We start from the raw sequence: 26,700 nt of genomic DNA on the forward strand, positions 1-26,700 counted from the left end.
AGATAAAACAACACCACATAACAAACCTGACATCATACTCACCAATAAAAAGAAGAAATTAACGCAACTAATCGAAATATCCATACCCAATACAACAAATATACAAAAGAAAACAGGAGAAAAAAATTGAAAAATACATCCAACTGGCTGAAGAAGTCAATGACATGTGGCATCAGGATAAAGTTGACATTATACCAATTATACTATCAACTACAGGAGTGATACTACACAATATCCACCAGTACATCAATGCAATACAACTACATCCAAACATATATATACAACTACAGAAATCCATAATTATTGATATGTGTTCAATCACCCGAAAGTTCCTAAATGCAATATAACATATATCGTACAGTTAAAAGGAAGTCACGCTTGATAAAGGTCTGCGTCACTTTCCATTTTTGACCAGACATAACGTCTGAGAAAAGAAAGAAAAATAATAATAATAAAAAATTACCACGAGTATTGCTGCAGCCAAATAAAAATTATCATTTCACATATTCGTACTTCAATATCACAGTTAAGCCTATTCTGACCATCACTGTAGACAGTCTGCAATCACATTTGCACCTCCCTGGACTGCTGAGAGTGATAGTTGGAGCCACCTGAACACCGACGTATTCAGTTATGAGTGGAAATATTCGAGCTTTTTGGAATTGTTGATTGTGCTCTTTTATAGCCTGCCATCACTGTTATTATCACTCTGATATTTGCTTTTTATTGAGTGCCAGTAAGTAGGTTTACTTGAGTTTTTCATCCAAGTTTTTTGAATAGGCATTTACGTGCTAGTGAACTTTGTATCTGGATCAAAGTGCCAAATACTCGGTCACATGGGAATGGAAGAAATATGACTGGATAAAAAGTTGTCCTCATGATAAATTCAGTGAGAGGCGGAATGAGGAGATGGTAGTAGAAGACTGGAATAAATACATTCTTGGGCAGTGCTAGGTACTCAACTATATACAGGATGATTCAGGAGAAATGTCGTGTAATTAGTGAGGTGACTCTGCATGTGAATGTTTATCGAAAAAGACCTATGAACATGTGTCAGATTTTTTGATCATTACAGAACTAGAGCGGGTTGAAGACTACATGCATCATGAATGATTATGGAGGCAAGTGTGAATATTACTTACTGAAATGATGTTTAGGCACTGTGGTGGACAGAATAATGGTGAGACAAATGATTGATTCATACTACAAGAGATGTTCAAAAAGTCCCCACCTATCTCAATGCACTTGTCAACGTGTTGGAGAGTGTATTGTGTTGCACATCGAACATCACCTCGGCGGGCTTTAATGCGGGCAGCAAATTGGTGATGCTACTGCCAAGTTCGTCATGTTATCCACCTTCGTAGCGTACACATCCCCATTTAACCAGCCCCATAGACAGAAGTCTAATGGGGTTTGGTCATGATCTGGCAGGCCAGTTAATGGCTCTGCCACGGCCAATCCACTATTGAGGAAATGTGTTATTCAGACCCTGAGATGTTTGTCTGGTACATTGAATTGGTAATCCATCATGTTGCGAATATATTGGCCATCATTGTTCTAATACTGTGTCTCCAAAAATGCTGGTATATCTTCTATCAGGAAATGTGAGTGTGCTGTTACTGTCATGATTTAACAGGAACACAGGCCCTGTCACTAGGTCAGTGGTCATGCCACACCAGAGGTTCACTGAGAACCTAACTTGGAATCTTGTTTCCCTAGTGTCATGTGGATTCTCCTTTTCCCATGTGTGAGACTTGTGGTTGTCCATGATAACATTGCATGTCAGTGTAGCATTATCTGTAAATAAATTATACTGCAAGACGTCCCTGTGTACAGCCAACTGTTCACAAAATTTTTCTTTGCCTACTGAGTCACCTGGATGCACATGTTGTAAGGCTGCACATGGAATGAGTACAAGCCCTCAAATGCAACGTATGCTACACTTGCATTTGTGGAATATTGAGCTGATGGGTAATGTGCCGTATACTTTGGTGGGACTCCATTGTACTATTGCAGTAATATCTTCCCTTTCCACAACTGACCCTTCTTGCAGCGGTGTACCGTAGGTCTCTAGAAGAGCGTAGCGTTCCAAAGGATTGGAAAAGGGCACACGTCATCCCCGTTTTCAAGAAGGGACGTCGAACAGATGTGCAGAACTATAGACCTATATCTCTAACGTCGATCAGTTGTAGAATTTTGGAACACGTATTCTGTTCGAGTATAATGACTTTTCTGGAGACTAGAAATCTACTCTGTAGGAATCAGCATGGGTTTCGAAAAAGACTGTCACGTGAAACCCAGCTCGCGCTATTCGTCCATGAGACTCAGAGGGCCATAGACATGGGTTCACAGGTAGATGCCGTGTTTCTTGACTTCCGCAAGGCGTTCGATACAGTTCCCCACAGTCGTTTAATGAACAAAGTAAGAGCATATGGACTATCAGACCAATTGTGTGATTGGATTGAGGAGTTCTTAGAAAACAGGACGCAGCATGTCATTCTCAATGGAGAGAAGTCTTCCGAAGTAAGAGTGATTTCAGGTGTGCCACAGGGGAGTGTCATAGGACTGTTGCTATTCACAATATACATAAATGACCTGGTGGATGACATCGGAAGTTCACTGAGGCTTTTTGCAGATGATGCTGTGGTGTATTGAGAGGTTGTAACAATGGAAAATTGTACTGAAATGCAGGAGGATCTGCAGTGAATTGACGCATGGTGCAGGGAATGGCAATTGAATCTCAATGTAGACAAGTGTAATGTGCTGCGAATACACAGAAAGATAGATCCTTTATCATTTAGCTACAAAATAGCAGGTCAGCAACTGGAAGCAGTTAATACCATAAATTATCTGGGAGTACACATTAGGAGTGATTTAAAATGGAATGATCATATAATGTTGATCGTCGGTAAAGCAGATGCCAGACTGAGATTCATTGGAAGAATCCTAAGGAAATGCAATCCGAAAACAAAGGAAGTAGGTTACAGTACGCTTGTTCGCCCACTGCTTGAATACTGCTCAGCAGTGTGGGATCCGTACCAGATAGGGTTGATAGAAGATATAGAGAAGATCCAACGGAGAGCAGCGCACTTCGTTACAGGATCATTTAGTAATCGCGAAAGCGTTACGGAAATGATAGATAAACTCCAGTGGAAGACTCTGCAGGAGAGACGCTAAGTAGCTCGGTACGGGATTTTGTCAAAGTTTCGAGAACATACCTTCACCGAAGAGTCAAGCAGTATATTGCTCCCTCCTACGTATATCTCGCAAAGAGACCATGAGGATAAAATCAGAGAGATTAGAACCCACACAGAGGCATACCGACAATCCTTCTTTCCAAGAACAATATGAGACTGGAATAGAAGGGAGAAGCGATAGAGGTACTCAAGGTACCCTCCGCCACACACTGTCAGGTGGCTTGCGGAGTATGGGTGTAGATGTAGATGTAGACTGGATGGCCTCCTGTTCTGATGTTACATGTACACTGGATAATGTTCCAGATTCATGTGTGGGTAAATGCCCTGGGAAATACCCTGACATAGGGGGTTCGTCAATCAAGGAAACTTGTCTGGTATTCCGTCACAGCCACACAGGCACTGCCATTACAGTGCCCACACACAAATAGCATGTCTGCATATTATGTGTGGGTGAATATATGCAGCATGTTGGTATTCACAGACGTGATGGACTTTCTCAATTAAACATCACCCAAGCACAACACACATCAACCGACGATTGAACACTGGGTACACTTTCGGCTGTTGCCTTGGTGCAATGCCACAGTGCTGCCATCTGTTGGAGAACCACTACACCTCTTTTAATGCCAATTCTGTCCACCACAGGGCCTACCCAGCATTTTGGTAAGTGATACTCACACTTGCATTCATATTCATTCACGGATGTGTGTAGCCTTCAATCTATTCCAGCTGCATAATTATCTAAAATCGAACACATGTTCATAGGACTTTTTCACTTTATTTTTACATGTAGAGTCACGTCATAATTTATGTGACATTCCTCCTGAGTCACCCTGTATGTAGAGATACCTGAGTGCCTAGTGCTGTCCAGCTATTTATTTATTGCAGTCTTCTATTAGCCTATCTACTCCTTCCCCCTCTTCCTCTCCACCTCATCTCTCTGTCCACCACTTCCACTTTCACCTTCTGTTGATCTCTTCCTGCCCTTCTTCCCCCTCCCCCCCCCCTTGTTTTCTTTGTCTGACTCCTCCTCTTTTCTGTTTTGGACCGTCCCCTCCCCCTCTCTCTGTCCATCCCCCCCCCCCCCCCCAGTCTGTGTCCATCACCTTCTCTCCATCTGTACCTGTCCATTTCTTCCTCCATCTTATCACCCACACCCCAATAAGAGGCTAGTTATTCTTAACCTCACAGTATTTCTTTGCAGATCGTAACCAATATGTGTATGAAATTTTATTGAAATTGTTCCAGAGATTTAGGCTGAACTTTCTACATGTTGCTTTACCCATGCACGTACAAGTTGTAGACATTTCACATGTATTTATCATATTTCACATATATTTGTACAAATATTTCACCTGTATCTGCAGCAAATTTCGCTCTGCAGTTTCGTTTTCACAAAGCTCAATGTTTATGATGTCGTATCTCCTGGACAATGTGCTGTACAGTGATATAATTTTGCAGGTACATCCAATGGTACATGTAGATACCTTCTGCGATATGTGTTGAGAATAGAGTTAGTAGTAGAGAGATAATAAATTTAAACATCTATATGATGTGGCAGGTTTTCACGTATATAAATATTTGACGACATATATCCTGAACTATGTATCTTACAATGACAGATTATTGTAGGTCCCTTCAGTGAGATAGTACAGTCTCCGAATAGAGTTAGTATCAAAGCAGCAATAAATTTAAATGTTATACATGATGCAGAAGTTTTTCATGCATTTCAGTGTTTATGACGTCATATCTCCTGAAATGGTGTCATGCAACAATATAGTTCTGCTGGTACATTCCGTGCAGTATTTGAATACTGTCTGCTAAAGGTGTTGAGAATGCAGTTAGTAGTAAAGAAGCAATAAATAAAACATCATACTTCATGTGGCAAGTTGTACTGCATGAACAACGAAAATGTAGTAAGCTATAAAGGTTTTTCCTTTCATAATTTTGTGGGGATTGTTGGTGAGAATAAGTTCCATAACAGATTGATATTATGTATAAATTTGTTGCAAGTCACTAAGTGCTGCATGAATAAAGCATGGGTATCCATGTGTCTTGGGTTACATTTCTTTTTTTAGGTATATATATGGTAGCCAATGTGTTAATTCAGGGTACAAGGTATCTCAATTCCAAATTTCATCCAAATCTGCCACTATATTTTAAAAATGAAATCACTTTCTTGATATTCTGCAAATTTTTGCTTAACTTCATAATAGATTTCCTTTTTGGTACTATTGTCATGTCCAGTCAATCAACAGCAGAGAATTCAGTTAATATTAATGCTCTTGTCTATGCTTACATGGGCTATACTCTGTTATTGCATAAAGTCAATTATCTGTTACCTCACATCAAGCCAAAAAGAATAAAATAAAGTTTCTTATTACATTAAATGCTGATCTACCCATCTCCTAAACAGTTCAGCAACTAGAAGTTTTGTGTTTCTTAAAATCAGCTGTCTCTAGAATCATAGTTTAATGAAATAGTTTATTTCAGGAAATGTTCAAGTACTGCAAGGCATGTTCATAGGGACCACATCATAATGTGTCATAATTTAACATCAAAATCTAGAAGGATCCTACTAGATTTATTAAACTCCCTTCTTCAACCCAGTACTTACAAGGCTCAGTTGACTATGTTAGCAGGTATCTATATGATGTGGTGAATGGATATTGTAACTATTCAATAGAAATAGTACAGAATATGACTGTCGAATTAAAGTTTTGGTAATTTTGCAATTATAATGTGGTGATCATAATAACCTGTAGACATAATTACTCAGAATAATACAGTGTACGATATTTACAATTGAAATTCAGAATACCACTATTCATGACATTAACAATACTCAGACACTGTGCATTAATCAATTAATTAATTAATTAATTACTGGGAGTTCAATTATGCTAATATTTACATTGCATTGAAGTATTAAACAGTTCTGATTGGTGCACAAGTTATGAGGTACGCGTGAAATGGAAAATACTCCTTTGTTTACTCAACTTTTGACTTGAATTTTTACATACTCAATAGATCATTATGTAAATTGCAATCACTGAGTTATTTTGATGAATAATTATCATGAAGTGTAGACAGAAACACAAGCTTCCTTGTTTGTGAACAAAGCCGAGTATGGATCAGGTTGTATATAAACTACAATATCAGTCACTTCATAATAGTGTGTTTCAGTTTACCACATTACAATATCCATTATATCCACACATATGAGAATTGTTGAGAGTATCAATTTGTATATTACACTTGCTATATGCTAAGACTTGGCATCATGCCAGTTTCTAGATATTAAATGAGATTGCTTTTGAGGTTTAGTTTGTGTTTGTCACCAGAGTTGGTAGTACTGTGCAACACAATCTAGAAAAAAAGACGTAGTGTAACCAGAATGAAAGAATGCTAGAAGACAGACACTGAAGGCAACTAAGTATTCCCTCCCACTACCACAGGACTCTCTGTGAAGTATTGCCTGTCCACAAGGGCTGGAGAATGGAAGTGGTTGCCAATCCTACAGAACGGACAATGTTGGTCTTCCTTACCATCGCCTCTAAAATTGGATTTGATGCTCAGCTATTGAAAAACTTCATCTTAAAAATTACATCACCTTGTCGTCCTCCACTTCCCATGTCCCAAATCTAAGAACATCTTCAACAACAAAGATAAACCCATTCTAACGAATACTTAGAAATATTAATTTATAACATCTACTGAATTTTCTGTTGGTGCTTGCCAGAACGTGATGATAATATTAAAAAGGGAAATACTTCCTAGTATTCTGCAATATTATATTTATTTTGTCATGAACCGGCTTTCAGCTTCTCAGGCCATCTTCAGGTGACAACTGTGTTTGCGACATTCAGTTGTCACCTGAAAAGCCGAAAGCTGGTTCATGAGAAATAATATAATGTTGCAGAACATTAGGAGGTGTTTTGCCATTTAATAAGACTAAAAAATATCTATATAATACCTCTTGTTCTGTCTGCTCTCTTAACAGGCACTCTACTTTAGGCCACCCTGTTCACTGCAGTAAAAGCTCTCCTTCCCTGCTACTTCATTCATTTCAATTTTTTGTACAGAAACATGCAGTAAGGATAATAAGTTGTGTCCACTCTAGAACTGCTTATATCAGCTACCTTGGTTGGAACTAAACAGTAACATTCATAAATACGACACCTGAAAGAGAAATGATTTATACCAGCCATAGTGGGGCGTAGACAGGAGTGAGGTATTCAGCCACACAAATCTTTGACGAACTATTCAGTGATGTAAAGAATTGAGCAGATAAGAAAATTAAGCTCAAACACAAATTGAAATCATAGCTCAGGAATGTCTACTTCCCCACTGGAGAGAGAGAGAGGGGGAGAGAGAGAGAGAGAGAGAGAGATTAATCGAGGAGGAAACAAATTGAATGTAGTGGAGTGTAAATTGTGCAAGAGAAAAAAACTATTACAAAAATAAGTGGTCAGCATGATGCCAGAGTTTCCTATGGCAAAGCATACTGTAATAATGTAATTGACTCATTCTATATCATAGCGAGAAGTCACACTTAAGATCCATTGAAAATAGAAGTAACTGACTGACTAACTCATGCTACTTAGAATGTGTTTGTCAGTACATTATATATAACCCATCTGCCCATCATGCACAACATGGTATGTACTTATCAACACCTTGCTGTACTAGATTCCATATAGCTTTTAGATGTAAACTACTTACCACTGTTAGAAAGTATTCTTTCTGATTTGTTAATTTATTTGAAATTTTGAAATAATGATCTATAAGAAGACAGTGTCTTTGACAGTTGCACTTTTTAGCTTGTCAATTGCTACCTGACGGGCCATACCTTCTAGGCCTTTTTATGCATTTTTCCTGGCGAAGAGGACTTTGTTGAGTCATGCTAACAATGCTCGAAGTAGGGAGCAAGTGGAACCAACAGTGATTTTGGAATCAGAAGTAAGGTCGGCAGGGTTAACACCTGGTGATAGACTCACGGAGAAATGGACACATGAAAGTTAATGCGGAGAGTAATGAACAGTCATATGAAGAGGGATATTATTGTATATAGAGGTTAATTAGAAGGTGTGAATTGCAGAACCTTTAACATTGCACAGAAGTAAATTTATTGCATCACATGTCTTGTTATGCAATTTCTGAATTATATCTGTGTGAATGAGAAGGGTGTGGTTAGGTGTAGTCTGTCATTTGAAGATTAAGAAATCGAGTCAGTGGACAGTGTAATTTATTACAGAGGATCCTAGACATCACTAGTTATAAATTTTGTGTTGCAGTTGATTACAGACACATGGCAGGCAGACTTATGTGTTCTGCTATCAAGCCCCTTCACAAAAAAGAAGATAAAAAATGGTAAAGAATTATCAGTCCAGCTCATTGCCAGTATTCTTTTTTTAATAGCAGTTTATACACAACAAAATCTATAAAAATTTAGTACAGAAATATATAGTCATTTGGACTGTCAGCTGCACAGGTTGCATTTACCTTGACAGATGATATACTCAAATCAGTAAATCAACAATTATTAACATTGGGAATATTTTGTGAACCAAGATATCTTCATGCAAAATTTAAAATGTTCTGGAATAATAGGTACAGTAGGTTCATGGTTTGTATCTTATCTGAGCAAGAGAAAGCACAGTGTACTAATTCCATGTCAATCACATAAAAAGAGGCACTCAGAATGTGATGCAGACTTGGTGTATCGCAGGGTTGTGTCTTGGGTCATCTGTTGTTCCTCTTATAGATAAATGATCTTCCTTTTGCAATGTCAGAAGAAGCAAAACTTGCTCCTTTTGCAGATGATACAACTACAGGAATAGAAGTACTAGAATCCTCTTACAGATAAGGCTGCTGCTGAAATATTTGAAACCATCAACAGATGGTTCAAGGCTACATGAATGCACAAGCCTACATTTTTTAGATTTTTGACAAATGATTTCTCCAAAACTGGTGTTCTGGAATCAACAGTGATTCTAAAATTTACTTGCATTTTATTCTATCACATCATAGTTTTTCAAAAAATAGATGTAAGCGCAAACATTAAAATAAAATTTCAATGAAGTTCTATATTTTTATTATAATTGTTTTATTTTTATGTATATTCTAAAAATAATATAAGCAGTTCTCTTAGCAGCATTGTGCGTTCTCTGTTGCATTTAATTTTCAAACTTTTTCTTTTCTGTTTTCCTCACAGAACCTTCATCTTTACTGTTCCTCTTCAAAATCCAGTAACAGTTGCCCATTCCATTTTCTGTGGCATCTCTTCTCTGTCTCCTTAATGCCTTGGTGGAAGTGTTCTCTTTGCTCTTTGTTATAATGTACCAGATTTTCTCAGAAGTATTCAGTATTGGAGTGCAGCAAGTGGACATTCATATTACAACTCACTTATAAGTGTAATACAAAAATTATGACCCCCTTAAGAAAAAAATAATTACATGAAAAACTAGGCAATAAATACAGCAATGTTTGAACTGTTTTTTGACATAATCGCCACATGTCATTTCATGAGATCAACTTTTGTAATTGTGTTGTAAATATCTGCCACCTGGGAACAGAAATAGCAAGTGACAGTTGTCTTCAACTTATCATCATGTGAAAATTCTGGTTGTCGGTGCGTAGGATTTATTGAGGGACAAGAAACGACAGGGAGCAATATCAGGACTGTATGGCGAATGATCAAACAGTTTCCTGCCTAACTTCTTCAGAAAAGTTGTGCACTGAGCCACATGCAGGTGAGCATTGTCATGGAAGAGCACAACACCTGACTTGAGCTTTCTCTGCCTCTTGTTTTGAATAGCCTGTCACCACAATTTCTGTGGTATTCACAATAATTGTCTTCACCTATGGGCAGGAAGGCAATGAGCAGAATGCTTGTCCAGTCCCAGAACACCATGCATATCACTTTCCGCATTGATCGTATCTGTTTGAACTTCATCTTGAGCAGAGGTCCACTGTGATACCAATGCATCAACTGCTGCTTGATTTCCTGGGTAAGCTTAGCAACCCATGTCTCATTACAGTCCTGTTGAGGAATTCATCGCCATTCTCATGGTATCGCTGCAGAAATCCCAATGCTGCTCTTAACAATGTATGAAAAGATAGATTGCTGCTTACCGTTAATTTGCACACAGGCACAATTAAAGGATATTGACATAAAGTTTTCAGCCACAGCCTTCACCAGCAAAAGGAAAACAGAAAAACACACACCATTCATAAACACAAGCAAGCACACAAGATGTGCATGTGACCATCAAATGCAGCAACTCAGCCTAGAACTGTGCCTGTCTGCAACTCAATGTGTCTTCTTTACTGTAAGTAGCAATCCGTCTTTTCCTATATTTTTGATCTCCTTATGTAGATTTTCCATTATTTCACAATGCTGCTCTTAAGTGATTCATGTTGTGTTTGAGAGTCAGGTTTTTCAGCACCCACTTTTTTGAACAGCAGGTTCTTAGTGACACCTCAAGCAAGAAGGATTGCGATATCTGCGGAAAATGGATGATGAGATCCATAATTGTAGAGGGACAGTTCCCCATAATGTGCTGCTGCACCAGCTCCACGATGTTGTCATTGATGAGGGACTGTCGCCTATGGCCCTCTTCAATATGGAGACTTTGGATAATTGCCTAAACAAGCAATGCAACCTGTGTTTGCCAATACACCTGATACAGCTCATGATTAATTTTGATTGGCGCTATCTTTTGTGTGTTAAGAAACTTTATAACAGACTCGACCTCACAGCTGGCAGGAGAAAGATCAAGAGTCTCATTTTGTGCAACTACTGCAGCACATCTAACAACAGAAAGACTTGTCCTGTTGTCGTAGTATTGTTACATTATAGTGCTGTTGTGCATGAACTACATTTTCAGCTAAATCTTCTTCTTCTTCCTCAGCACTTCAGCCCGTGATGAGTCTTGGCCTCCTCAACAGTATGCCTCCATACATCTCTGTTTTCTGCTCCTCTCTTCCATCCTCGGATCTCCATCTTGGTAAGGTCAGCCAATGCATTGTCCAGCCCTCTAGTTCTTGCTCAGCCCTTTCTCCTTGTGGAATACAATCTGCCTTTCATTATTAATTTGAGTGCCTTATCATCTGCCATTCTCTCCATATGTCCTAATCAGAAATTTCTAAATTTTACTTTATATTTTCCTTCTGCAATATGCTGTATTTTGTGATTGTACATAACTCTCCAACACAGTGCCTCTCTCACAAGCTTATAAATTCTTATCAGGATCTTTCTTTCAAAGTGTTCTTAGATTGTTCATATCTGCTTCTGTCGTCGTCCACATTTCTGACCCATATGTGACAACTGGTTGTACCGGGGGATAGTAAACTCTTAAGAATTCGTAAATACCCATAAGTTTGCATAACAGCTCTAGTTCCTGCTTGTTTTCTTTCTCTAATACATTGTATCATGTTGTTATTGCCAGTTAAGAGGTCACCCGATAATGGAAGCAGTTGACAGCTTAACATTTACTAGAGGTCTTCAGGTCATGTAATGTTCTGCCATAGAATTGGATTTTAACATGTATTTTGTCTTGTGTCAGTAAATCCTATTTTTGCTCTTTCTGCTTTCTGTATTTTGTATAATTCTTTAAGAATATTTAGACCTCTTGTCACAATTGCAGTCTCATCTGCACCTCCCATATCTGACTAGATTTCTTTGATATCAACCCTCTCTTGTGTGTTTTTTGTGTCAGACTACGTAATGTTAAGTTTAACAGGACAGCGGATAGCATTACCCTTCACTTGACCTGTAAAGTTTATGCTCTTGGTAATTTTATTGTTCATCTTTACCTTTGACTTTGTGTCCTTCATTGTTAATGCAACTAACCTTCGTAGCTTGTCACACATGTCCAATTTTTTTTGTGCTTTCTACAATGCTCACTTTTTGATACTCAAAACCTTGTATATCATCAACAATAGGAACTGAAGATCTATGTCATGTTCGCAAACGTTACAATTATTTGTTTAATAACAAATAAGTGGTTGGAAGTGCCTCTATTTGGCCAGAAACCACATTCATAATTTTCGAGGATATTTTCAATGTACTTTTTTATCCTTTTGTTCAGCACCCCAGAAAATATCTTGTAGACTGCACTCAATAAAGTTATGGCTCTGTAGGTTTTATAGGCTATCTTTTCTTTTTTTCTTATACATAGGGCATATGACGTGTATTTCCTTTATTAGAGGTTGATCGCCATTTATCTTATAAGTTCTGGCAGCAACCCACCCTCACCAGGTGCACAGTTATTTCTCTTTCCTTGCTTCTCTATTCTCCTCCTGTTCTTGTGGATCTTTTGATACCTAGCGTTGACCAGATCTTTGAAATATGTTCCCTATCTCTGCAATATTTTTTAATCATCTCTGATTATCTCACCATTTTTTGTTTCGCTGCATTTCTTTAGATGTTCTTTCTTTTGAAATTATGCTTTCTGCTATTCCTTTTTATTTTATGTATTATTTTTTTCATGCCTTATGAGCACTAAACCTTAATTCTTCATATATCTCACATTTCTTCTTGTCTCACTCTGTAGCATTCTCAATCTTGCTACATTTTTATATCGTGTTGCAAGTCTCCATTTGCCGTCAAACTATTTATGTCTTTCCTTTCTTCTTACCGCAACTGTTTCTTCTGTGTGTCTTTTGCAGTTTTCTGGATTCTGTTTCACCTATCTTGGTTTCCTCACCTGCTGTCAGAACATCTTAACTTTTATTTGATATATTTCTACAGTTTTGGGATCATTCCATTACTCTGTATTCCAGTATGCTATTTTTTCTATTCCAGTTTTATGTATTTCAGCTAACTTTTCTCTTACTTGACAACACACTATCTGAATTATAGTTTGGGTCCCTGCAGCTCCATACGTCTATGACTGACGAGGTATGTCATGTTTTTATTAACACATGGCCTATACTTACACTCAATTTCCATGTTCCAAGGCATATTCTTTTGTGTGGAAAACAGCGAAGTAACATAGAATAGCTCCAGTCTTGTTACTTTATTCATGTAAAATGTATCTCCGTGATACTCTTCCATATTCATTTCATCCAACCTTTGTGTTAAACTCTCCCAAAACTAATAATTTGTTGTAGTTCTGTACTACATGTACTTCCAAGGTCTTTATAAAACTGTTCTTTATTCCTTCTCTTTATTCTTAGTCTGCTGAGTCTTTCATTAATAGGTTCAAATTCCAAAGGCTTCTCTAAACCTCTTTTGTTATTATAAATCCTGTTCCAGATTAATCTGTTCTTCTTTGTGCTTTATTGTACAGCAGAAAAACACAGAGACATATCTGTCTGTCTTTGTGCTTGTAGCTTCACCTATAGTAGTGCCACAATATTGTACTTAAACTTCATGACCTCTTCAACTATTGCTTTCATTATTGCTGAAGTTGTGTTCAGTATATCCCACTCACTGTCAGAGGCTCTTGTAGTGGTTCCATAATAAGATGTTTTTACAGTATTGGGTTATTGGCCCCAGACCCCACATTCATCCTGGAGGACTTGTATTTTTTGGGGGGTTTACTACCTAGGAAGGTTGGCTTTACAACACCTTTTGAGCCCTCCCTGCCCTATGATGAGGGACACATTTTTCCTGGCCCTACTGCTGAGCCCTGCCTGACTTCGGTGACCATGCTGGTAACTATGCTAACACTGGCATAGCCCTCAGCTCCTCTGAAGCAATGGTTGTCTTTAATAGGGCAGTGTTCCATTAAAAAGTTCAGCTAAATGTGAGACTTACTGACAGATTAAAACGATGTGCTGGACTGGGACTCTTAACGTAGGACCTTTGCTTCTTTTTGGCATGTGCTCTGCCAACTGAGCTACCCAAGCACAACTTACAACCCTCCTCACAGTTATCCTTCCACCAGTAGTTCAATGCCTACCTTCGTGGAAGTTCTCATGTGTAGCTTACAAGCCTTGACTTAGAAACAGCCTGGTGGATCATTTCCAGAATGAGTTTTCCACTCTGTAGTGGAGTGTGTACTGATATGAAACTTCCTGGCAGATTAAAACTGTGTGCCAGACCAGAACTCGAACCCGGGAAAGTATTTTCATAGAATTCCACAACTTATGAAAAAAAAATCCACACCCTAGAATTAATGACATGCTTTAGTTTAGCTAAATTTGCAGTACACATGAATATAGTTTCAATGTAGACAATTTAAAAATAAAGAAGCTAGTTTATTTGGCATTTTTTCACTCCAAATGTATTATTCTCAGAATATAAAAAAGTTTTATAAGAATTCTATCTGATGGGTATGCTCCATGCTGCTGCTATTTGGTGGGTCTGTCTACTTAACTCATAAATTATTTACATTTTTCCATAGTTTACCTTTCTGTTCTATATCTTCAGTGTCAGTAGCTCTGTTATTTTGACAACTGTTTCACAACTTGTGTTCATTAAAGTCCTTTGTTGTTACCAACACTTCTCTTCAAAAAAGTAATAATAATAATAATAATAATAATAATAATAATAGGCTCAGAACTAACCTCTACAAAGACTTCAAGGGCTCAGCAATCAGAAAAGTAGCCTATTATATGGGTTCATATCTTTCGGAGAATAATAATGTCCTATGGGTAATATGGTGAAGTGTAAGACTGAACTACAAAGCATTCCTTTGAGAACTACTACTACTACTACTACTACTACTACTAAGTTGAAAAGTATGTTAACAGATACAATTAAAATGATTTTAGTTTATTTAATAATGTTATCACTGTAATACACTATCGTTTCACATCAAGTAGAATGAATATCTTTCACTTCTTTCCATGTCCCAGAGACTCTCCTGCATGGGATCCTTGAAATACAACTAGTATAATGTAAAAGTTAATTGCTTACTCTGGGTATTTTGCAGACGTACTTACAGAACCCCATAAAACCAGTCATGATATAAGGTTGCTTCAATGACTTAATAATGCATTCAATTAAATTTTTGGTAAACATAATATTTACAAACTTATAAAGAAAAGTGGCAAATTTAAACTGAATTTACTGGAGACCAATTTCTTCAGATTTCTCTAGTGTTATGCTATTTTCTCATTTATGAGCATCACTTGTTTCTTCAAGTGTTTCTGAGCTAGGTTGCATATTGCAAGTATTAATCCTGGTGCAATAATCCTTTTATAGCAGATTACGATACCAGAACTAAGATTTACCCGTATTGTATATACATATTATGTGTCACATTTCTGTTATCCTGAGCTAGTATGCAAGGAGCATCTCTGAGTTCCTTTTGTCTGACAGTTCCTTAAAAAATAAAACACTCATTTGAATTACACAAATTAATAAACATGTCTTTCTGACAGGCAACAGTTTGTGGAACAATCACTCACTCGTCCATTTCTGATGAAGGAATGGTGGCTTGTCATAGCAACGTGGGGAGGCCACTAATTGACTTAAACTTCACATAGTTTTTTGCAGGGCAGGACCTATTTTCAGTCTTCAAATGTCACAAAGCATGACACTATGAAGTACACTCATGTATACAGGCAGTACTAATAATCAAGCCACACTGGCTTTTCTGTAAACTTTCTTATCCATTAGTGGGTTCATTTTCTGTCTACAGTACCAATTCTTTTGTTTTCTCGGTCACAAAAAACAGCCTGTTCACTGACCAACAGCTACATGCTTTTTATTTGTTGTGCTATCATGCCTGGAGTCAATAAAAAATCATAATTGTGTTAAGTTGAAAATCTCATTACACATACAAGAAAAGGAATTCCAAGTACAATGCTTAGTGAAACAAAGTTTGAGAAAAGTGCATAAAATTTTATTACACTTGTAAAAATACAGAAAATCTTTTGTTCTTGTTTATATGGAAAAAATTTATATGATAAATGAAAAAGCCCTTAAATATAACACCTTAAATGGTTACATGTCAATAAGGGTTTTAAGAGTTTAAATATGCACGCACAGTACTACTTTCCACATGCCTGTAATTGAATAAAAGTTTCAGTACTTACTGTCTGCCTAAAAAACACAAATGCATGCGCACATTTTCAACACAGCTTAAACAGTTAGTACATTTTTCTGTAAATCGTTAATGCATCACTAAAACAAGAAATAACATACACAACCTGATTCTACAAAATTTGCTCAGTGGGACAAATGTCTCCACAATGAAAGTCGAAACTGGCGTTACAGTTTATTAGCAAACTGACATCCCTCAAGAACGTTTCACTGTCCTTGATAAAAACTGGAAGTTTCAATAGATTCTTGAGGGGGAGATATTTGTTGTCATTTTGGTGCTTCAATTACAGCATTGGCAAGGCAAGTCATCTTCGGATACTTAATCTTTTTCTTATCCAATTCATCTTGTGCCCATAATATTAATTTTAACAAATTTGACAACTTTGGAGTTGTAGACTCTCTGTTTTCCATTTTTAGTATTGCGGCATTTAGTTCACTTGCGACTTTTTGTCTATGTGTAGGGTGCAACAAATCACTAAATGGTGACTGATGGGGGTCTTCAAACGCCAGAAGGGCTAATGTTCTTTCCAATTCATTTAAAACTGTAGGATCAGATTCTGCAGCTTCTGATAACTGTTCTTGAGCAAAATGGAGCGCTTCTTCAACTTTTCCGTTTCGAATCAGTTCTGTCAAATGTAGCTGCTGAAGATGAAAATATAAATACCTATCGTTATCTAATAACTCAGGATGCAGCTGGTTCACTATTGCCGTAGCTTCCTGAATCCTGCCACTCTGAATAGCATCACGTATTCGTATTCTGTCATCGAGAGAATCCAGATCCATACACGGACTCACGCCTGATTCCTGCTGGAATTTTTCAGTTGCTTCCTTAAATCCTTCTGTCACCAAATAATTCATAATAAGCTTATTCATATCTGAACGCTGTACATGAACACCTTCGAGATGCTCCATCCAGTCGTCCTTCGAAATGTTTTCGTGTTTCTCTGTGTAGCTCATTTCGTCCACAACGCTACAGCTGTCAAGAAAAAGGAAAAGATCCATAAATACCTTCAAATAATTTCAAATATTCAACTATCACAGTAAATTATTGTTATTATAAGCTACCTCTGAATTCAAATGCAAATATTACCTGACGCAATGACGATACACTGACCGCACATAATAACAAGCCAAATCACACACTGAACAGCTGTCGTAACTTTACCACCACTGTCACACATATTATTTAGTCACCGACTTTATGCGCACGCCAAAGATTCGTCTAATATAAAATATTTCCAGAAAATAAGTTTTTCTACTTCTTTACTTTCTTTTTAATTCTGAAGGAACGTGTAATGGTGATACTATTCAGCTGTGACGGAAAATACTAACAATATATATATTTTCATTTTAGTTAGCGTGGTACGAAACGAGGTACAAGCCGATATTCATATGTTTTTTAAGCGGGTGAGACTCGAAATATCGGTGTTCGTCTGTTCGGACTTCGGAAACACCGAGTGGTTTTGTAATGCAAAAATGGATAGAATCGCAGAGGTATTGTATGTTATATTGGGTATGATTATTTTTGTTTTGCGTTCGCAAGTAACGTTAAACTCATGTAGCTTGCAGGAGAAGATGATACGGAAGAGAGAAACAGGACGTTTGTGTTTGCTGACGAGGGCCACACATTCGGGAATGCTTTAAGGAGCATTATAGTGAGATAGTAAGTACGTTAGAAGTAGTAGGTGCTTATAAACAATTAGGCCATGAAGAACGTCTTTTATTATATGCTGATGTACGAGACTAACTTTGTATGAGATTATTTCGTATGAGCCGTCGTAAGCAGTCATGGAATGCAGCCCCAAAAAGCTTGTAAAACACTCTATTGCGTCGTTTGATTACTTTATTTTGTACTAAGACTAATTCAAAATTTCGAGCATGTACTGTGAAAGCCGAAGTTACCCTGTTAAAGTGTATCTACGATATCGGTCGCTCTGCCGCTGCGTGAGCACGCATCGTAGAAGTTGCCGACACGAAAGTGCACTGTTACTGGGTTTACAGTAAGGTTATCATCTACTTTAATCCTAGATATTTCGTGTCTGCTAGCTAAAAATCCTAATTGTAATTGAAAACGAACCACGCAGCTTTTGTACTTATAGAAAGAACGTATTGTTTGCCATTTGTGGGTAAAAGTGTCATTGAACAACCCATGAGACCTGTTTGAAACAATTACAAATTTACTGCAACTTGAAATACAGCTGTCAAAAAGCCATTCAGCATCGTAACTTATTACTGAAGAGAACAGAATTTTTTCATTGGAAGTACTTTTTAAATAACTTCTGTTTGATAAAATTTATCATAATTTTTGGCACTGTATCTCGGGGACTAATGCAAAGCTTAATTTTTGGTAGTTCACTGCATAGTACGATCTGGTCAGGGATTCCAAAACCGAAGGAAAATTTATAAATATTTTCAGACACACAATTTGTTTATCAGTACAGGTCACTGACCAACATTTACTCCAGTGACTTTTGTGAACTTTTGTTTGGAAACCAAAGTTTTTTATTATGTCAGTGAATTTTTTATAACATTGGATGCAGTGGCTATTACATTCTTTGGAGTTCATTGAGATTTTCCAAGCAGGAATTTTAATTGTAGGCCTAGCTTTTTCTGGTAGACTGTAAATGGAAACTCCTATGTCGTTTAGCTCCTTTAACTCAACACAGCAGTTCTCAAGTTCTTCATTCATGTTTTATTTCTGAATGTGTGTGCAAGACCTCTGACATGATTTTTGTTGTCTGCAGAAGTTGTTGCTAACTTGTAAAATTTACAGATCTTGATTTATTTTTATTTATTTATTTGTCACAACAGACTAGGACATATCAGACACATTAAAAACATAATCAAACACTGGAAAACCAGGATGGGCTAATAATAATATTATGAAAACGAATAGAGCAGATGTTGAGTCACATACAGAAACAATGAAAAAACTACTTAAAATTTAAGATTTTGGCCAAAAGGCGTTCTTCATAAATAGAAAGTACATACAATCAGATCACAACAGGAGACAGTGGCCATGTGTGTGCGATTTGTACTTGTGTGAATGTGTGTTTGCTTTCTATTTCCAAAGATCACCTTTTGACCAAAACTTAAATGTTAAGTAGTCTTTTCATTGTGCTCGTCTGCAACTTAATGACTCCTCTATGTGGTTGAGTAGCAATCTGTTTTTCATAACATTAAAGATTTAATATATATGTATGCTATGTGGTCAAAAGTGTCTGGTCACCTAGCTGAAACTAACTTAAAAGTTCGTGGCATCTTCCATCGATTCAGTATGGTGTTGGCCCACCATTAGCCTTGATGACAGCTTCCACTCTCACAGGCGTATGTTCTATCAGGTGCTGGAAGGTTTCTTGGGGAATGGCAGCCCATTCTTCACAGAGTGCTGCACTGAGGAGAGGTATCAATGTTGGTCGGTGTGGCCTGGCACGAAGTTGGCATTCCAAAACATTCCAGAGGTGTTGTATAGGATTCAGGTCAGGTCTCTGTGCAGGCCAGTCCATTACAGGGATGTTACTGTCGTGTAACCACTCTGCCACAGGCCGTGCCTTATGATCGTGTTGAAAGATGCAATCGCCATCCCTGAATTGCTCTTCAACAGTGGGAAGCAAGAAGGTGTGTAAAACATCAGTGTAGGCCTGTGCTGTGATAGTGCCATGCAAAACAACAAAGGGTGCAAGCCCCTCCAAATTCAAATGTTGATATTACACACACTGGCAGATGATGTTCACCGGGCATTCACCATACCCACACCCTGCCATCGGATCACCACATTGTGTACCGTGATTTGACACCCCACACAATGTTTTTCCGCAGTTCAATCATCCAATGTTTATGCTCCTTATGCCAAACATGGCGTCGTTTGGCAATTACCGGCGTGATGTGTGGCTTATGAGCAGCCGCTCGACCATGAAATCCAAGTTTTCTCACCTCCTGCCTAACTGTCATAGTATTTGCAGTGGATCATGAGTGATGGTCTGGAGGTCTGGATAGATGTCTGCCTATTACACATTACAATCAACTTCAACTGTCGGTGGTCTGTCAATCAACAGACGAGGTCGGCCTGCATGCTTTTGTGCTTTACGTGTCCCTTCATGTTTCCACTTCACTATCACATCGGAAACAATGGACGTAGGGATGTTTAGAAGTGCGGAAATCTTGCGTACACACACATGACCCAAGTGACACCCAATCACCTGACCATGTTCGAAGTATGTGAGTTCCGTGGAGCACCCCATTCTCCTCTCTCACGATGTCTAATGACAACTGAGATCGCTGATATGGAGTACCTGGCAGTAGGTGGCAGCACAATGCACTTAATATGAAAACATACATTTTTGGGGGTGTCCGGACACTTTTAATCACATGAAACACATACAAAATTGGATTGGTTTAAATAAGACTGTGCAAGATGTGTCCAAAAAACTGATCCCTAGTTTAGTCAAGTTGTGCCATAAATCTCTTTCTTCCTCAATTAGACTCAGTTGCTCCTCATTAAACACTCAATCTACCCATCTAGTCTACCGAATTCTTCTGTAACAGCGATGGAAAGCTCATCGTCCACAAATCACTTCTGGAAATTCATGCACGCCAGACAAATACCTTCGGAAAAGACTTCCTGACACGTACATTCATATTAGATGTCAATAAAGTATGACTTTTTCAGAAATGCTTTTTATGCTGTAGCAAGTCAGCATTTTATATCCATTTTTCTTTGGCCGTCATCAGTTATTCTGCTGTCCAAATAGCAAAAAACTTCTATTATTCCTTGTGCCTCATTCCCTAATGGGTGATTCAGTGTTACACGTTTTTAAGGGGAGCTTAACTATTTGTAGTATCAGAAACATAAGTTTTTTTCTTTTTTTTAAAGTAGCTATCAGCTACAGTATAATTAAATGCATGCACTGGTGCATTACCTGTTAGTAAAAACCCGGCATCTTCATCACATCCGATGACCACAGGCGGAGGGACTTTTTCCGGGTTACCAAGCCTGCTAGTTTATAGTGTGTTGCATAGTAAAGGCTTCCGAGTCTTGTGTGTGTTTCTAAAACGGATTCTGGAGCTTTTGGGGATTTAGCAGCTACCCATGTCTTTTGTTTGGATATCTGTATAGTTTGCAAGCCAGAATACTAACAGTACTTAAAAAAACCAGCATTAATTTTGCAGTAATTTAAATTTTTCATTAACTTTAGTACTGACTCATTCTGGAAAACTGTGTTGCTGGCCCACTGTTGTAGATGTTGCTGGTAGATTTGTGATAATATGTTGATTGGGATCCCTCGTGTATTTTTTCGAATTGGGCAGTGAAACGATCTTGATGGGTCACAAGATAGCATGAAATTTATAAGTGCATCATTCTCCTCAAATGAAATTTCACAAACTTTGCCAACCCATCAGACATGCATACATATGTACATAAAGATATGTAACGTACTGTCCCAGTTGCATTGTTGAAACTATAAATTCTGAAGCATCATCAGGTTGTTCTGATATTTTGGCAACAAATGAGAAGAAATCCCCTGACAAACTTTCCCCGGGAATTACTTACAAATCATTTGGATTAAACTGATTAGTCTCTTTTGTCCCGGCAACTCCAAAGCCAAAGAAAAACCTTTCTTCCTGAGAAGCTCTTGTTGATTCAATTTAGCCCTCTCAACAAAATTTAGTTTATTCAAGCTTTGTCCACAGAATTTGTGTAAATCAAAGATATGAGGATTCCTTCACATTCTGGTTTTCCATGACTGGGTGCAAAAAAGTTCCAGTCAGCATTCATTCAAAAATCTTTGATGTGGTAGCATAGATGATGAAATATTTGTACTGATTTGCAGACCCATAGCTGATGTACATGATTTTCTCCAAATTTGTCACTTTTTGTTTCACTGCACTCACAAGCTTTATCAAAAAGACATGAACTGCAACTGTATCACATCTTAGATAAATAATACAAAAACTTTAAGCTTTCTATTTGCTCATTTTCTCTAAAGTTTTTGGGTACAGCAGAAGATGAGTTTGAGTTTGGTGGACAACAGAAGGATCCAGCTTCATTTTATGCTCACCCCTCATACTGAGTGTTGCCCAAACTATCTCACACGCAGCTTCAATTTCTACTGTCGCATTCCCACTGTGCGTTAGGCTTGCGACTAACTATCATGTTCTTATTGTTTATCATGTTTATCATGTTTTTAATGAAGATCACTCAGGAAAGAACACATAACATAGGCAGTGATTACACAATAGTGACCAATGGAATGTTACAGAAAACTTGGGTAGAACTCCCCAGAAACGTTCTATGAAATCAACAATGGAACAGTTGTAACGTAGCACATAGTTTAAAAGTCATGGAACGCTCACACGCTGCGGCAAGGAGTAATTACATGTCAGCGCTCCTTGTGGCCACCACGCAAACCTTGTTGATACTTGCGTTCTGTAAGCTGATCGCAGCTGCCAGCTGCGCGACTGCCTTAGTCGCCACATCTATCATACCGGATTTGAGTTTCTTGTGAACTGCAACAAATACACCACCCCCCAATTCCCACTTGCCTATCTTTTTGATATGCACTTTCCCCAAAAATCTCACTGCTATCAGTTTCAGGTTTCAACCAGCTTTCTGTACCTAGTATTGTGTGAGCTTCACTGGTTTTTGTGAGCGCTTCAAACTTTGGCACTTTGTTGCAAATGCTTTGGCAATTTACCATTAAGCCTAGTTTACATGATGACACTAGGTTGCAGGCAACTATGCTACCGGCCACTGAGCATGCTCGCTGTGCATTTGCGCAATTGGTTGGTGAAACTAAACATTTTCGGCGTGTTCCAACTTTGGTGACACTAGTTGCATGAGTTTTGAGGCTATGTATGTTCGTAGGGTGTAGACGATCTGAAATATGAAGTAGGGAATGGAGAATAATGTTCACTTTTTGGATCTCCTTGCTTTGCATAGGTGTTTGTGGGATTTCAGTGATGCTGATTACAAACATAAGCAACATATTGCTGCTCCTGAGACCATCATGTGCGGTCGGAACATACACTCGTGCTCATAAATTAAGGATAATGCTGATACGTGGTGAAAAAATGCTCTGGTGGGTGGTTTGCAGGTTTAAATCACCTCGGGGTATGACCATGCAGTGCATTTGACCTGCGGTCTTCGCACGGTTGCAATGCTTCTCTGAGATGAAAAGGCTGGTGCTGGCAGCAGTCCACATATGCAGAGGTGTGTTGGTGCATGTCAGAGTACGGTGCAGCGAATAAGTGTGCAGATGTTTTCAGATGTGCTAATGGTGACTGTGTGCTGAAAATGGCTCAAAGAACACACATTGGTGACATTATGAGGGCTAGAATACTAGGGCGACTGGAGGCTGGTCAGCACGGGCCCTGCATGTGCCACAAAGTGTGATCTCAAGATTATGGCAATGATCCCAGCAGACAGGAAATGTGTCCAGGCACTTCAATATGGGACGTCCTCAGTGTTCAGCACCACAAGAAGACCAATATCTCACCATCAGTATCCGCAGACGGTCACGGAGTACTGCAGGTAGCCTTGCTTGGGACCTTACCGCAGCCACTAGAACAGTTGTCTCCAGACACACAGTCTACAGACGTCTGAACAGACATGATTTATTCGCCCAGAGACCTGGAAGCTGCATTCCACTGACCTCTGGTCACAGGAGAGCTCGTAAAGCCTGGTGTCAAGAACACAGTACATGGTCATTGAAACTGTGATCCCAGGTTATGTTCATGGACGAGTCCAGGTATAGACTGAACAGTGATTCTCACTGGGTTTTCATCTGGTGTGAACCAGGAACCAGATACCAACCCCTTAATGTCCTTGAAAGGGACCTGTATGGAGGGCATGGTTTGATGGTGTGGGGTGGGCATGATGGTGTGGGGTGGGATTATGATTGGTGCACATACACCCCTGCATGTTTTTGACAGAGGAACTGTAAAAGGTCAGGTGTATTGGGACGTCATTTTGCTGGTATGTCCGCCTTTTCAGGGGTGCAGTGGGTCCCACCTTTCTCCTGATGGATGATAACACGTGCCCCCACCGAGCTGCCATCATTTAGGAATACCTTGAAACAGAAGATATCAGGCGAATGGAGTGGCCTGCCTGTTCTCCAGACCTAAACTCCATCGAGCATGTCTGGGATGCTCTCAGTTGACGTATCGCTGCACGTCTTCAAACCCCTGCGACACTTCAGGAGCTCGGATAGCCACTGGTGCAAGAATGGAAGGCTATACCCCAGCAGCTGCTTGACCACCTGATCCAGAGTATGCCAACCCGTTGTACGGCCTGTGTACGTGTGCATAGTCATCATATCCCATATTTATGTCGGGTTACGTGAGCAGGAAACAGTGCCGTTTTGTAGCACATGTGTTTCGGGACGGTTTTCTCAACTTATCACCAATACCGAGGACTTAAAGATCTGTGTCGTGTGTGTTCCCTATGTGCATATGCTATTAGCGCCAGTTTTGTGTAGTGCCACGTTGTGTGGGACCACGTTCTGCAATTATCCTTAATTTATGAGCACGAATGTAGATGGTTTGACAGTATCTGAGCTGCGGGGCAAAATTTATTGGGTTAGGAGCACATGACAACTGAATTAAGGAAAATACAAGCAAGTAATTCTAGATGTGGCAATGATCTCGTCTACAAGACTAAAATCCCATCCTTAGAGTTGGCTGACTCTTTGTTAAGGAATATTGTTGACAAGAGGGAAGGTTACACAAATCAAGAAGTTGTATTCTTTATTCAATAGTCACGTTGCAGCAGTGATCCCCATTCACATATGTTAGAATTTTGAAATATTGCCACTGTATAGCTCTGTCTTCAAGAGGGTAGTTTGCAAACCATTCTGTTCTTAATGTGGCCTGCTTCGAATAATTATTGCTGTTAATGTTAATAATTATTGCTGTTAATGTTAATAATTATTGGCGTTAATGAAAAAGTGTTATTACCAACTAAAACTGCATCTTATAACATGCTGAGTGTTCTTGATTGTAATGCATGCAATATGATACATAATTTCAGTTCTGGCAACAGTGCTTCATGCATTACAGTTTCTTTACTCCTTATCACATAATTAGCTCTACTTAGAAGAAATGTGAACAGTTCTGGTGACATTCTAAGATAACTGGAAGAACTTCTTGTGATTATAAATTATTTCAGCAAGGATGCTGAGCAACATCTGTTCTTCATCCAGTCGTGAATCGAAACACGTTTCTTATTTTTTTCTTATGCAGCGATTACACGCAACTACATTTAACTCCAGACCGAGATTTTTCACTCTGCAGCGGAGTGTGCACTGATATGAAACTTCCTGGCAGATTAAAACTGTGTGCCGGACCGAGAATCAAACTCGGGACCTTTGTCTTTTGCTGGCAAGTGCTCCACCAACTGAGCTACCCAAGCATGACTCACGCCCCATCCTCACAGCTTTACTTTTGCTGGTACCTTGTCTCCTACCTTCCAAACTTAACAGCGCACACTCCGCTGCAGAGTGAAAAATCTCATTCTGGAAACATCCTCCAGGCTGTGGCTAAGCCACGTCTCCGCAATATCCTTTCTTTCAGGAGTGCTAGTTCTGCAAGGTTCACAGGAGAGCTTCTGTAAAGTTTGGAAGGTAGGAGACGAGGTACTGGCAGAAGTAAAGCTGTGAGGACGGGGCGTGAGTCATGCTTGGGTAGCTCAGTTGGTAGAGCACTTGCCCGCGAAAGGCAAAGGTCCCGAGTTCGAGTCTTGGTCCAGCACACAGTTTTAATCTGCCAGGAAGTTTTGCATTTAACTCCATCACAACTCGTGCAATGTACAGCTGCCAAAACTTTCGTTTCAGATACGGCTCAGGGACCCTCAAAACGACAAAACTGAAGTTTATACTGGTGGCGTGCAACTCATTCCACACAACGAGTGGCGCAACCCGATGTCGTCGTTAAACTAGGCTTTAGGATTTTAATGCTCTCACCTGTTGGAGGTACTTCTTTTGATCTTACACGGATAATTATGGGTTTCCTACAGCTATTGTTATCTTGTGTGCCCCCCACACACAGTCAGTTACCTGAGTAGCATTCTCTGATGTGTAGTGCCCACCTGACCCATTTAGAGAGACCCCACAGTTCTTAATCCTATGGCGCAAGTCCAGGAAGTCGCAGCCTGGCTTGTCACAGAACCTTCAAATTATCTGGTTCAGTCCTTTCATTTGACTCAGAATCAAAGAGCCATGATCAGTTGTGGGGACAATGCTGTAAATTGTGAGCTTAATTGAAACTTCATATGCAGGGCTAGTCTTCTCAACCTTCTCTGCCAGTCATTGGAATGACCCAAGAGTGACCTCAGAGCATCATTTGTTCCACCGTGCGCCACAGTCTACATTTGTTTGCCCCCCTGTTCCCTCAGTGGCTGCTGGAATAGCCTCTTCGACATGTTGAACGAGGCCCTCAGGCATACACACTAAGTGCACCTGGTGTCCTTTCCTGTCCCTTGCTACCATTTCCCGAAGGGGTACT

At 39.1% G+C, this 26,700-nt stretch overlaps 2 protein-coding genes across 3 annotated transcripts in view; one reads left to right on the forward strand and one right to left on the reverse strand.

Annotated features, from left to right (window-relative positions):
- Window positions 1-15,978: 15,978 nt before the first annotated feature.
- On the reverse strand, window positions 15,979-17,439 carry LOC126174828 (glucose-induced degradation protein 8 homolog). Its single transcript, XM_049921207.1, has 2 exons — window positions 17,291-17,439; window positions 15,979-17,176 (listed from the first exon to the last, which is right to left on the reverse strand). Exon 2 carries the CDS (start codon window positions 17,155-17,157, stop codon window positions 16,468-16,470), a length of 690 nt encoding a protein of 229 aa, XP_049777164.1. The 5' UTR covers window positions 17,158-17,176; window positions 17,291-17,439; the 3' UTR covers window positions 15,979-16,467.
- Window positions 17,440-17,445: 6 nt separating this feature from the next.
- LOC126174829 (probable DNA-directed RNA polymerases I and III subunit RPAC2) overlaps window positions 17,446-26,700 on the forward strand; it is a 49,034-nt gene continuing 39,779 nt past the window's right edge. The window contains exons 1-2 of one of the 2 annotated variants that reach the window (XM_049921209.1): window positions 17,446-17,694; window positions 17,763-17,863. In XM_049921209.1, coding sequence (XP_049777166.1) covers window positions 17,593-17,694; window positions 17,763-17,863 — 203 coding nt within the window. In that variant the 5' untranslated portion in view covers window positions 17,446-17,592. The remainder of the gene's footprint in view (window positions 17,695-17,762; window positions 17,864-26,700) is intronic. The other variant, XM_049921208.1, reaches the window with a different exon arrangement.

Source organism: Schistocerca cancellata, chromosome 3 (genome assembly GCF_023864275.1).
Source record: "Schistocerca cancellata isolate TAMUIC-IGC-003103 chromosome 3, iqSchCanc2.1, whole genome shotgun sequence".
Classification (NCBI taxonomy): Eukaryota; Metazoa; Arthropoda; class Insecta; order Orthoptera; family Acrididae; genus Schistocerca; species Schistocerca cancellata.

Excerpts from the sequence above, each read along its gene's own strand:
- LOC126174828 (XM_049921207.1), bottom strand. The coding sequence starts at position 17,157 with ATGAGCTACACAGAGAAACACGAAAACATTTCGAAGGACGACTGGATG.